General features: G+C 36.1%; 1 protein-coding gene across 1 annotated transcript in view; it reads right to left on the bottom strand.

Annotated features, from left to right (window-relative positions):
• Positions 1-267: 267 nt before the first annotated feature.
• The window catches only part of GRIA4 (glutamate ionotropic receptor AMPA type subunit 4), a 365,546-nt gene continuing 351,683 nt past the window's right edge, over positions 268-14,130 (bottom strand). Inside the window, exons 15-17 of the mRNA XM_046686080.1 lie at positions 13,643-13,757; positions 5,021-5,155; positions 268-615 (exon numbers count right to left, since the gene is read on the bottom strand). Coding sequence (XP_046542036.1) covers positions 451-615; positions 5,021-5,155; positions 13,643-13,757 — 415 coding nt within the window. The 3' untranslated portion in view covers positions 268-450. The remainder of the gene's footprint in view (positions 616-5,020; positions 5,156-13,642; positions 13,758-14,130) is intronic.

Genomic DNA, 14,130 nt, shown 5'->3' with positions numbered 1-14,130 from the left:
GATAGTCTTCCGTTGAATAAATGGGTGTTCTGGAGACACAGGTTAGCATGTTCATTGACTTCTATAACTATTTTATCCCTTTCGGTGAAGACCAAGGCCTTTCTGAGCAAGAACTTCACAGTTGAATGTGCTAACTGGCAAGTCTGATTAGTTTTCAAGTCCACTCGAGTGAAATTTGTTGCTGTTAATACACCCATCCCAGCTCCCCCCACCCACTCCCCGAAAAAACCTAAATGGTGAGTTTTCCTGATATAAACTCTGAGTTTGGGTTTCCGAGCTGAGCTCATGCACACGTTGCTGCTGCTGATGTCTGGCGCATTAGGACGTACTTCCCGCTCTCAGCCAAAGGATTGGTTTAGCGACGACCCGCACTTGGCGTGTCCCTCAGGGCTGCGTTTCCATCAGTCACCAACACAGTTTAATTAAGGCACTCAATTATTTTTTTGGTTTTTATGGTAGGTCCGATGCAATGACAGCCAATCCTGAACTTTGTCTAATTGCAGTTCCAGTGTGTACAGCCTTTGGGCAGTCAGGCGTCAAGACGCGGCCATTCTCACCCACACTCCCAGTGATGGATAATCTGGCTTTGTTTCTTATGGCTTCAGAAAAGGTCAGCTGGGTTGCATGGAAAGGAAACAGAAAGAATGTGGAATGTTACAATATTTCTGTTTCTTCAACAAAATATGACACAACAAACACCAAAATATCAATAATTAGACATCTGCATTTTTTCCATATTCTTTTGGTCATATGAAAACTGCTTATCAGGAGAAAGGAAAGCTCAGCTATGCTGAAGATGAATCGGTCTCAAGTTTGTGGTCCTACCTGTTTAAAATCATAAAACTAGGTTTTGTTTGGCAAATCTGGGCAGGACACATGTTTTAACTTGCTACACCCTGGTACTTCTAGTTCAGCTTAAAAGCTCCTTTAGCTTTGACAACATTCTTCGTTTGAATCTTTTTGTCTTGTTAGAAAACCTTTTTACGGTGCAAGTATTATACTCTTAAAATCTAAACAATTTTCTGTTAGATGAATTTTCTAAACAAACTATACATGTATGTACTATTCATGACAGATCTTCCTGTTTTCAGAACACAGATCTATCCACAGACACGTTCATTCATTCACACCAGTCATAGACATGACCCAGAATAGCACAGTTAGTGACATAAAGTTCATTCTTTGCCTACCATGGAAGCTAAGGCTCATATTTTACGAAGCTTTAAGTCCTTAAAGGGAGTGCACTGAAAGGGGACATATTTCAATACTTCGTGAATGGTCATCACTGGGGAACTTTCCAGATTGAGGTTATGGGGTCAAGTCTCTGAAATCCTCATTAAATTCTTATTCTCTGTCTTATTAGGTAGCAGATAATAATATTACACAGAGAAGAAACAGGCAGTGTTAGTATGTAAATCTAATTACTTTACTTTATTGCCTTTAAATTCTTTCTAGAGCTGAATTTTAATGTTAACTCTACAGGAAAATAAGGTAAATGATATATTCCCTAAATTTGTTATGGCTTAGATTATAACTTTCTCATAACTCATAATGTATCTTAATTCCCTGTTGTGAATTTAAGTTTACCTAATTCTTTAGGAAATTCCATCCTTGTATTTATTCTGCCCTGAAACTTAAACCTTTGAATGAAATTAGTAATTGGATTAAAAACTGTTATAAGGAAAAGGTTTGGAGATCAGGTACCCTGATAACTTCAGAAAGTTGAAGTCAAATTGCTAGTTAATGACATATCTATGATAATAACCAGGTCATTATCATAGTTCTGCTTTTGTGAACCATCTCAAATATTAATACTTATCTTCAAAATCAGAAGTCAGGCTACAATCTCTAGAGAAACTCTCCTTAACACTAAACTAAAACAAACCCAGGGCAAAGTCTGGATTTGTTTCTTCAGATTCCCTTTCAACATTTGATATTAAGTAAAATAGATAATTATTTAAAAAAATCTAGTAGATTTATTTTGTCTTAATTTTTTTGAAGAGGAAATATGAAAATACAATTAATAAATGTATTGTGATTTTTTTGAAGTCATTTTTTCAGAAGGCTTTTGCTGTAAAATCTGTTTTTGTTTCCTTTCTTTTCTTGATTGCTTTTGAGAGGAAAGGAAAACATCTAAAGATGGAATGATTCCACATGCTTTCAAGTAATCTCTCCTTCTCTTTAGATTAATGCAACCGAATGTATTAGTTAATAAATCTATGACAGCTCCTTATTTTCTCGTTAAATCTTAGCATTCCTAGTTCTCAGCATTCTTATTTCCTTTACTTATATCTCCTGCTTCTTCCATAAAATGTCGTTTCTATTCATCTTGCTGTGAACCTATTGAGGCTGCTCAAACTGGAAAACTTTCTTATAAATTTACAGGTGGTCTGGGTTTGGTTGGATTCTTTGACTAATGTCTATGACCTTAATTGTATGTGTTTCCTTAAGGGGCGATCAATTTTATTTATTTGTTTGTTTGTTTTTAAAGATTGACATCTGAGCTAACATCTGTTGCCAATTTTCTTTTTTTCCCATCTTCTTCTCCCCAAAGGCCCCCCGTATACAGTTGTATATCTAGTTGTAGGTCCTTATGGTTGTACCATGTGGGATGCCACCTCAGAGTGGCTTGATGAGCAGTGCCATGTGTATGACCAGGATCCGAACAGGCGAAACTCTGGGCCGCCAAAGCAGAGTGCATGAACTTAACCACTTGGCCACAGGGCCGGCCAGCCCCGCCATCAATTTTAAAGTAGCTATTCTACCATATGTTAAAGGCTTCACCTTTTATTTTTGAGATCCTGGGACAATATTATTTAAATTATCAATCATTTTCATACTTACGACCAATAGAATTTTTGAAGGAAAAACTTGCTTAGTATGAGAGTGCAATAAAAACTGCCTACTTTCAAGTCTTCTCTCCAGTGCAGATCATTTCACTTACCCTGAATGCCAGTAAGATTTTTAAAAAGTCATATGGATATGACTGCTTTATTTTTATTTAACATTTATTGTCTTAAAACTTCAACCCCAGCTCTAAAGGCAATTCATGTGATGAACTGCAATGACAGCTTCTGACTCCAATAATATTATTACATGTAAATACATAACCTGGGAATTTATATCTCTTTTATTTATATTGCTTTTTTGCAATTTCCCAGAACTTTGTAATGAACTAGCATCCATGAGTATTTCTTTCCAGAGTTTTCTAATATTCTTTTCTTTGCTTCCTTGCCGTTGGACCTTGCTAATTGTTAGAATGCTTTTGCTGTGCCGAAGAAAAGTCGTTTTTAATGAACCGGTAAAAAACCTTTTTAGATATCTTACAGAATTCATCTCAGAATGAACTCCAAATAATTGACTCTGAAAACTGGTCAGGTATTGTTTTTCTCAGTTTGAGAAACTCTTTCCTCAATTCTGTAAATATTAAGGTGAAAGCGTTCCTAGAATGGCCAAGAGAACCTGACACCATCCTAGTTTGTTGTTTTGCTATTAGAAGACATGCTGAGAACATTCTGATCTGAGAGAATTAAGAGTTGTTCTTAATTCCTTTTCCACAAAATTGGGAAAGAAACACTTTGGGCCTACTTCTGTGCAGTTATACTCAGTCACTGATTTCTAGGTGATGGATAAAAGCAATTAGATCTTGGTAAAAAAGGAATGGCTTTTGTTCTTTGTTTTAAGACACTAACAAGTACTTCAATAGCTTTCAGATCAATAAATATCAGAATCAAGCACATTTCACTTGACATAGCCTCAGACGTGCATCTTATTCTTAGGAAAATTATATTGGGTTTTTGACACTAGGGACATCAAGCACCGAATGTCTCTCGTGGGTTCAAAGTCTCATTTATCATTGTAATCAGAATGAGCAGCCTGTTCAATTGGCTATTATATATGATTTTAGAAAATGGGTTTTAGAGACCTGATTTTAGGAAGAACAATAAGAAATGCTTTCAGATCTTATATTAAAACCACTTTCTATCATTAGAGGAAAAAGAGTAGTGGACATTTAGAGTCTTAAAAAATGATCTCCAGCTCCTATATTTCACTGAATGCTTACAATTTTTATTGTGACACAACGAGAGGATGTGAGTAAGTGGGGCTGATTGAAATGAAAAAAAGTCCATAATAACTCACTGCAATTTTTATCTTCTACTGTGTCCCTCCTACAGAACACATATATTGCTGACATTTTTGATGGAGAAACTGTTGTATTGCCTAAAATGTGTATTCGTCTTAGTGATACTGTGAACATGAAAGTTGAATTTCATCTAATAAATGGGAATTATAGTCAATATTCTAACCATCACTCCTGCCTAAAGATAGGCTCAAAGACTATGGTCAGATGAATAAGCAGTGGGGTTTCATTCTTTAAAAATAAAGTATAATGGCATGCGTAAAACAAATTAGAATAGGAGCTGAAATTTCTTGAGCACTTACTAGATGTTTGGAGCTTTTGCATACATTGTTTCTCAGAAAACAATATGATTATCAAAAATAGGCTTTGATTATTTGAAACAGGTTTTATGCTTATTTTGTTAGTTCTTATCCTAAACTTGGATTGTTCCAGAGAAGACTAGCCTGGTCTGTGTGCAAGGAAACCCAGATCTAATTTCCAATTTCTCCCAAATTTTGGGTAGAATATACTGTTTAAATCATTTTGCAGAGCAATTCTGGAGGTTATCTTTTGTCTTTCTGACCCTTTCAATGCAGATATCTATTGGCAACATAAAGTTTCAAACAGTACGTCTGCAGCCAAAGAAAACCAAACCACTTTGCACTGAAGTTTTCAAAAATAGAAAGCTCTAATTAGAAGCAAGCAATACCACCACTGGACAGACAGGTCACAACAGTACGTTCACAGGATGCATCCCCCACTCACTGAAGTAGGCCCTAAGTCCTACCCCTAAATTTTAATACTTTCGGTTCCATATACGTTGTAACCTTCTCTATAGGTTGCTAAATTCTGGGTATTCTGCGAGGAAGTTGGGTTAAAAGTCTGTGCACTCTTTGCCACCTTCATTCTCTTCGCTTCTGCCCTGGACTTGTAACAGAACTCTATCAAAGCCACCAGCATTGCCAAGCCCAAGCCGCCAACCAGAATGTAGAAGACGCCTGCTACGTTGCTCAGGCTCAAGGCACTCGTCTTGTCCTGGGGAGATAAAGACACTTGAGTTAATTGCGGAAATGTCACATGCAGAAGGTAAAAAAGAACACATGAAATCCAAACAGCTCATTAAAGGAAACACTTAATTTAACCTGGAATTATTTACATGTATAAATCACCGATGTAGGTGTATGCATTTAAACATAAAGCTTATAACTGTCAGAAGAAGTGAAATTATGATGATTACCAATAAATTGTGTGTAATTACATTCGATAAAATCTTTAACATTTTATCATTATTAAGTAGGCAGTAAAAACCACTATACTTAGCCATATATAAGCATTTATGTGTTTACATAGGGTGGCAGAAGTGGGCTTATTATTGTTAAGTTTGAAAATGACATGTTTAAAACCCAGTTACATGGTAAGGGGGCCTCTTTTGGCTTTCTTTCCGTTAAAATGTACTTTTAATGTTTGAGGTTTATCTTGAATAGATCTAACTTCACATTTAAAGCACTAAGTGAGGGTCTTTGAGCTAGCAGTTTCACGTTTTGTTCATCATTACTTTACCAAATATAGGCAAATCATGTGCTTGGGCATACAAATGACCATGGCCAAATGAGAAATAAATTATTTATGCATGGATAAATTTATAACTATTTTTACTGATTTAAAAATACGATTCCATTCCCATTTAAAAGTGTTTAATCAGTTAATATTTTAGATATATTATTCTCCAGAGCTTTAGTATACACACTATCTCATAAGAAATTCAGAAATAGTCAAGCATATGATTGGAAGATACTAAAATTGTAACAAGAATTCAGAATTTTATCAGAAATTGTAAATATGCATATTATATAACACTTTTCAAAAAAGTAGACTACCTGAAGGATGCCCTGTTCCTATCACCTTCTCGGCATAGGTTTTGTGCAAAATATGATTCAGACACTGAAATAGTTTTATTAGGAGAGTTTTTAATTAAAAAAATGTACTGTGTACACTGTTCACTTAGCCATGACATCAACTGATTGGACCACAAATTTAGAGTAACTTCATTCTTAAAATTTAATCACTCTTTTATGTATTTATGCTTCTCCAACTTTACATAAGGATTTGAGGTAAATATTTCATTATTTCGCCAAGTTGTCTCATTCCACTCTGGTTCAAAGGCAGAAAAAGCTGATTAGAATCTAGGGTTAAGCCCTGAAAGGGAATCGATTAACATTACTTTGTTTCCTTTTTAAACTAATTGAGGCTCTCCTATTTAAACCAGTCACTTCTTTAGTGTCTTAGAATAACAAATAGGTTTTTTTTCTTTCTAGAAGAAGATACAGAAAAAATAAAAGAAGATTCCAAGAATCCTCAGCTTCCAGGCATTGATACTATATTCTATCAATTTGTGCAGGTATTTAGATTCACTGATAAATTGTTACATTACTTTCTTTAGAATAAAAATATAACTGTTTGCCACCCTATTCTCACTTGTCCTCAACAGAATCAGGCCTATAGTTTCTGGAATTGTTCTAAAAAGAATTCATGAATAAAAGATCTTAGAACTTGAGGATATTATTCATAAACGTTGATTTATTGAAATAATTTTGACAGAATAGAATTGGAAGTCTCACTCTGTTTATCTGTCAGCACAGAAATATAGTAGGGCTTCTTCAAGCTAAAGTGGGATGCTTGGCAATATGGTGACAAAAGACTGAACTTCTGAATAAGCATATATTTAATATTTAAAATCATTTGCTGGATGACTACTGATCAATTTCCCATTTCCTGTTTTCAAAATGCATCTGTTCTTGAAATAATAGATTTCATGGCCTTTGCTGCCAAAACAAACAAACAGAAACCTAACCAAAAAACACTACTTTTATTAGTGGTACGTAAGTTTGAGAATAACATAAGGAATTTTATTATTTTATATATTTTTTCAGTTAATTTAAGTTTATTTAAAGTCTTACTATTGGGGAGCAGGTTGCAATTTCCTGAAAAGACAATCCCTGTGGCTGAAATTTACGACATTAGCTTCTAATTTAGGCAATGTCTAGAGAAATGCTTAGTTTTTACTGTTTCCATATGCTTTTGACAATTGCTCCCGTTTACTGCTTTGTGAACACAAGAGGAGGCCCCGAACTACAGCAGTGACTGACCTTGCTTCCAGAGTCCTTGGGTCCACATTCACCTTTATCGTACCACCATTTGTTTTTCAGCTTGTCTAAGACGCCTGCCTCACTGAGTTTCAAAACGGCAAGGTTTACAGGAGTTCTTCACGTGGAAAATAACATAAATAACATTATATATGTTATTTTATGTTATTCAAGTAAAACTACATTAGAATCGCATGGCAAAGTGACAGAGCAGAGGCCACAGTAGGTGCTATGTCTTGTACTGTAGGCCCAGGTTCAGAATCAGACATAAAACTGGGGCCTGCTCCATCGCTTTAGGTAACAGGCACATACTGCTTGGGAGGATTTTTAAATAAAATATATGCAATTACTGTGAATCCAAAACTATTGGCTTGGATTGGATTTCTTGAGCGTTTGACAATTTTCCCAATGGAAATGTGGGAGTCATTCAAAATCCAGAAGCTCCTTTTTTTCCCCTCAAAATTAATGGAAGTGGCTGCAGGTTGACAGACAGACTTATCTAGAAGCCAGCTAGGACTAGTTTCATTTCTTGCAAGCATCATGATTCAGCTAGTGGAATTTTACTTTATGCTATAAAAGTATGTCTACAGTCTCCATTGTCAAATTGACTCCTTCACCACACTCATCCAAGACCTAATGGAAAGAGGATGGCAATTCAGGTGTTACTGACAAAGGGCCACCTCATGCAGAGGAAAGTCCTTTTAAGAGAAGTCTGTAACTCATTATATTAAAGAGTAAGCCCATGCTGATCTTTTCCTTTTGAATTGCAGTGTTTAACCTAAATAATATCACCAGAAGCAATGTTCATTGATCTTGACTCCACCTTATTGAAATACTCTAAGTACAAAGTGAGGTGACTATAATATACTCTACAAATTCTCACCAACAAATACATGTTAGGTCAGGAGTAATCAAGACTTTTAGGAATAGACCAACACCCCATACAATAAAATCCCATTTTTCTTTTCTACCATTTTTGAGTCCTTCAATAGTAAATACTATTTAAGGAGTCTCAGGGAGGAAAGGGTCAGTTATCATGAGCATCAGTGTTCCAAGGAATCTAAGAATTCTTCTGGTTTTCATTCTCATGTTAACCTCAGTGTGTATATAACAAAGGCTAGGAAGATGGATGGGAAGCAGTAACTTCCAGGCTCTTCTGTTGTTATTGTTTTTGTCATTGGTTGGGTTTTATTTTTTTTCGCTTTTACAAACATTCAGAGGGAGACTAGTCACATTCCTCTTGACATTTCTAAGCCTGCCACAGTCATTTTGTCTGTCTGTATCTCCTAACGCCTCACTTCTAGGAAATTTTAAGTGTATTTGGAGAAACACAGCATCCATTTATTTGGTCACCAGGGGATTAATTCCATAAACCCATCTACATGACCAGGTAATGCTTCAACAATGATGGTGATAATGATAGCTAACATTTTACTGAGCACTTACTACTCACCAGGCACTGTTAAAAGCATTTTACCTATTTAGTTACTATTATCACCTGCATTTTACAAATGTGGAAACCAACGCACAGAGAGGTTAACTCATCTACCCACACAGCTAGGAAGCAGCTGAATATGGATTTGTAATAGTCTGACTTCACAGCTTGCGCAATTAAAAATGTTGACAACAGAAAACTCAGGAAATGGGGTTTCTGGTTAATTGAGTTTTCTGGTAAACAGTTAAATCCATTTATTTTTTTGTACTGTGAGTTCTGAAAAAAGTTTCTAAAACATGTTTTTCTTTTTGTTTATCTGGTTTCTGAATGCAGTTTAATTGTTGTATCAATGTTATGAGATCTTAGAAGGTTCATTGTTCCATTTAAGAAGAAATATGGATTTGCTGTGATCCTAGAATATTATATTGTTTTTTGGACTAAAATCTAACATGAGCATGATTTAACACTTTCTACTAAAAGCTGAGTTTGTGAGTGGGCTGGGGTGAGGATTATGGTTAATTGGGGTGCTTGGTTAAACGTCAGTTAATCTAGGTTTTACGATCTATACCCCCTCACCCCCAGACTTTACTCTCTGCCCTCATGTATGAAATAACTGTTAGAAAACCATACCTGTGGGTTGGTTGGTAAACTGTGAACTCCTTGAGAACAGAAGCTATGTCTCAGTCACCTTTGTCAAATAGTATTTACCAGGGTGTCTGACTCAGAGTAGGTGCTCTGTAGGGTTGCTACATTTAAATTATTTTGAATCCAGAACAAGTGTTTCCTGATACTAAGGGTTTTTAGGTCCCCAGGATATCGTGCCTTTTTAACACACATATAAGTACATTATATTAGTCTATAGTGCACTTCTTGAATGGGATGTGCTGTGAGGAGGAAGACTTCATGCTGAAAAGAGAAGGAAAATGAAAGCAGAGTTTCCTTCAAGTTTCTTCTAGAAGGGACAGTTGAAGGTAAAATTGTGGATTAGATGAAGACTGCCTTTGGTTTATCTCTCTCCCTTTTTAAGGTACTACTTTCCCCTACCCCTTTGATTTTTCCCCTTGCCCCTTTGTCCCTTCTCCTATTCACTCCAGTAGCCTGGTTTTAGAAGTTACAGTTAGATTGGAATTTTGCATGTGAGATATTTATTATTAACCAAATTTAATGATCAGCTGGTGGAGTGTCAGGCACTGAGCAAAGGATTTATTACTGGGAGATTCCTTCTCCACGTGTTGGCTTCTCTTACTGGTTTTTGTCTACCATGTTTTTTCCTGCTTATGAATGCATATTTTCCATAGAAATCCCTTTATTCCTGCATTGGTTTCCATGGCGGTGGTGAAGGGGAATAGGCCATTTATAACATATTTTAAAGTCGGGAAGGGCTGTGTTCTTCAAAGTGCCAAATTGAAAACTGAGTATTATGGGATCTAACGTAATTCCTTACGGACAGATTATTTGGTAATCACATTAAAAATGATTTTTATATGAATACCCACATTTATGTGGATATATATAAATATACATCTATGTGTATTTTTTATACATAGGATAAAGTATAAATAGAAAAAATCAACAGTTTTGTAGATATTACTAGCACTGTGGGTCATTGATGATTGCAGACATTGCCAAAATTTCCAACTAGAACCAGGATTAAACAACTCACCTAAAAATTGGCATAAAATTCTGTGTATTGTTTGTGCTCAGACTAAACCATGTCAGATTAATCAAAGGGGAAAATGAGTTTTAGACATTGCAGTGATACTTTAAAATTAAGTTCACTGTCAATTAGTAAATTTCTGTTCCTTTATTCCTAAGAATGAATATGAATTTCTTATGACCATATAAAAAGACATTGCAGGAATATTAACATGATCAAGGGAGTAAGTTTTCAAACAAGAAAATTTGTACCCCCACATCATGCCTTTCCACTTTATTTCATTTAAGATGCGGGAACTTTTTCCTTGTTTCTTTTGTTAAATTTTTACATTCCAACGTGAAACCTCTTGACTCAGGATTGCTATGGCCAGAACTTCCTGAGCTGGGAATGGCTATCAGGTGAGTGGAGATGCTAACTATTTTGCAGCTGTGGGGTGTGACTGGAAGCTGCCACAGGGACTTTAAATAGTTCAATTGTTGGTTATATTAAATCCCAAGCTCCTGGAGGGAAAGGACAGTGAGTAATTCTCTTTTTCCCCACAGTTACTGACACACGGCCCTCTTAAAGCAGAAGTCTAATAATTTGCAGCCGAATGGAAGGCTGGAGCCATCCTCCCTGCTTACCGGCCTGTGAATGACAGGTGGGTCAACTGTCTCCTTGTAGGAACCTACTCACGTGTGTGGTACAGCTTTCCATGGTTTCCCCCTTCACTAGGTGAATCACTGTTAGGAAAGTTAGTTTTGTCCTACCAAGATTCTGTATTTGAAAATCAGATGACACTGGATTTCAGTATGCTTGGGCTGAGATCTCTGAGTGTGCGTTTTTCCCTTTACAATGAAGTGGCAGCATTTAATTGTCTCTTCCGCTTTCACTTTACGCTCAGCAAAGGCTTAAGAGCCAGCTTCCTTCTCCAATTCAGCACTTTCCTCCTGATTTTGCCTCTTTTGAGGAAGATCAGGCCAAACGAGAGGGGAGAGGTAAGCTGAAAAAGAAAAACAGTCACCTGAAGAAGGTACAAAACAAAAATGAAAAAGTGACAGCTGCCTCCTGGGAATTTACTTTGATCTGAGTTAGGTCAGGGCATTTATAATATCACCTTTCATTATAAATTCAGAGTGGGCATTATTAGCATTTAGATTGTAACCACCTATCGTCTTGGTGATAAATATTACATCAATATATAACCTACTGGAATGTTTTTCAGTATGAAAGGAAAATTCCTGAGGGAAAAAAGAACATAATGTAATTTCATTTGGGAGGAACATTTTATGTTAATTTTTTATAACATTTTAGAAAATTACATGTTAAGATTTGAAATAACAATTTGAAATATCATTTTGTAGTTGATGTTTGGTGAAAGTAATGTACCATATACCTATGAGAACAGGCAGTTTGATTTTTGAAAACTACAAGGTTAGAATCATATTTATCTTTTTGCATAACAAATATTTACTTAGCGTCCATTATGTGCCAAACAACGTTTGGATGTAAACAGATTAAAATCCAACTGAGTTGTCCAATCCTTTATTTAAATAAATTAAAGTGACTTTTGTTACATTGATTTTTCCATTATGTGCATGCACATTTCTGCTCCTGCTTGCTTGCTTATTTTTCTCCGAAATGAGTCTTTAAGGTACACTAAAATAGGACTTCATTATTCATTTTAGTGGAAAATTTTGCGAAACAGTGTTATACTTGTGAGAAAAATAAAAATTTGCAAGCAAAAGTTTTCTAGTGGAATAGAATATCTTTGCTTTTCTTTTCTCTGGTGCTATTAGAACACATTTTCTTACGTTTCTAGTTTGCATGGAGAAATAGTAGATTATCAGTGTAAACGAATACTTTGCGATATATATATTATATATATATTTATATTTTCATGGGAACTATCAGAACATTCTAGGCAAGTTGGGGCTCTAAAATATAAAAAGAGTTAGTACTCCTTATCAAAACATATGATTAGTGCCTCGAATGGAGATGTCTTGAAGGAGAACCATCCCAGAGGAACCTCTGAGGATTCTTTCTAGCCTCTCTCTGGTGCTTTTTTTTTTTTTCCGGGGACTCAGATTTTCTCTCAGGACCAGGAGATGGATCAGGTCCACACAGTTCTGTTGTCTCCTCCTCTTTCATGCCTCCCTTTCTGGCCAGAGTATTCACTTGGCAAAGTCTCTTCTTCCTCCTCCTGCAGTAGGGCTGGTAGTTAGATGGGAATGTACAAGTGAGCTGAATTTGAAAGGCTTTTTAGGTTGGAGTGAGGGGGAAGTTAGCAGGATTGGAAGAGGGTAAGGGCAGCTGCCATCTCGACAGGTCCTCCCTCAAAACAGGGCATGGTTCAGGGGCTTGGGTGGCCAAGTGACAGAATTGATAGCCCAATCAAGAACCTGAAGATAAGCAGGACTTTTTGTTTTAAGCAACTCTCTAGATTTCAAAAGGAAGACAAGAATGTATACTTTTACATTTTCAATATTCTTGCATACCAATTGAAGGTATGTCAGAAAAGAAAAGTCAGAGTATTCCCTTCTCTGGATTGTTTTTGTTAAGTCTATTCTTAGTAAGGAAGGATTCTGGGACACTAATTAATAATTTCTGTTAATTGTGCACCTTTTTTTCCCTTTAGACACTGCTTAGAAATTAAAAAAAGCAAACATTATTTTATAAAGCTGGAAATATGACGTGGACGCGGTGAAGACCAAGCTGAGTTAGTCTTGTTTTTGTAGACTGATCATTGTAGCTTGATCCATTTATGGAAGGCAAAAAAATGCATAGTTCACAAGACTGTCTGTGACTTTTGTTTAACTTGTTGTTTAACAGAAGCCTGAGGGTTTTAGGTGGAGAAATTACTTTCTGGTACGTACTCTAGACAGGCTAGGTGACAGGTTATTGCTGTTACTTAAAAACATTTCATAGAAGTTCTGGCAAAGAAAACAAGACAGACATACCCTCTCCAATCTCCCTCCTCTCTTCACTAAATTGCTCTTTCAAAAACTTGCATCCCTTCCTGCTTTCCAAAACCAAGGACTATAATTGTTGTAGGACTATGATGTCTGATCCACAACCTTCTTAAAGCCAGAGATTTTCAGAATTTATTTTAATTAGGTTTGTTACTATGTCCCCAAATTGGTAATGGTTGCAAATATTTTTGCTTTGACAGTAATTGCATATGTCAGTTTGCAAAGGGACTTGACCAGCAATTCTGGTGGCATTAGTAGGTCTGAAATGTGTCTCCCAGCAGATGCACCTATTACTTTATATACTGTTTACCCGCTTTTGGTGACATTGAGGCTAACCTTGGAGTCACCTCCCCCGCTGCCACATTCTCCTTTGTCGTACCACCATTTGTTTTTCAATTTGTCCAAGAGGCCTTGTTCATTCAGTTTTAAAACTGCGAGGTTAACAGCATTTCTTGAAACGATAAAACATATTTTGTAAGAAACTGCACAGCTGTTAAGATGTTAGAAGGAATGAGGACTTAAGCTCTTTTATAAACTTCTCCCAGACGCTAAATAAACCTCTCATTTTGCCATCCTGCAGCCCCTTCCACCAGGGTCCAAACCAAAGGCAATTGTAACTGATTCCAAAGTGTATTATGCATGTAGTATTTGGTGCTGTTCACTTTCACAGTTCATTTATTGTCAAGTAACTGACATCATTATCAACTAATTACATGGATTACTTTTTTGTGCAAAACAGTAATAAACTTGAATTTACTGGTAATTGAGAAAGAATTGTGTCTTGAATTCCTTTGCCTCTAAGAAAGTCAACGACCCAAAAGAGA

The sequence above is a fragment of the Equus quagga genome, chromosome 14, assembly GCF_021613505.1.
Source record: "Equus quagga isolate Etosha38 chromosome 14, UCLA_HA_Equagga_1.0, whole genome shotgun sequence".
Taxonomy (NCBI): domain Eukaryota; kingdom Metazoa; phylum Chordata; class Mammalia; order Perissodactyla; family Equidae; genus Equus; species Equus quagga.
Note: the sequence above shows the minus strand (reverse complement) of the source record. Positions and strands in the feature narration are given on the sequence as shown.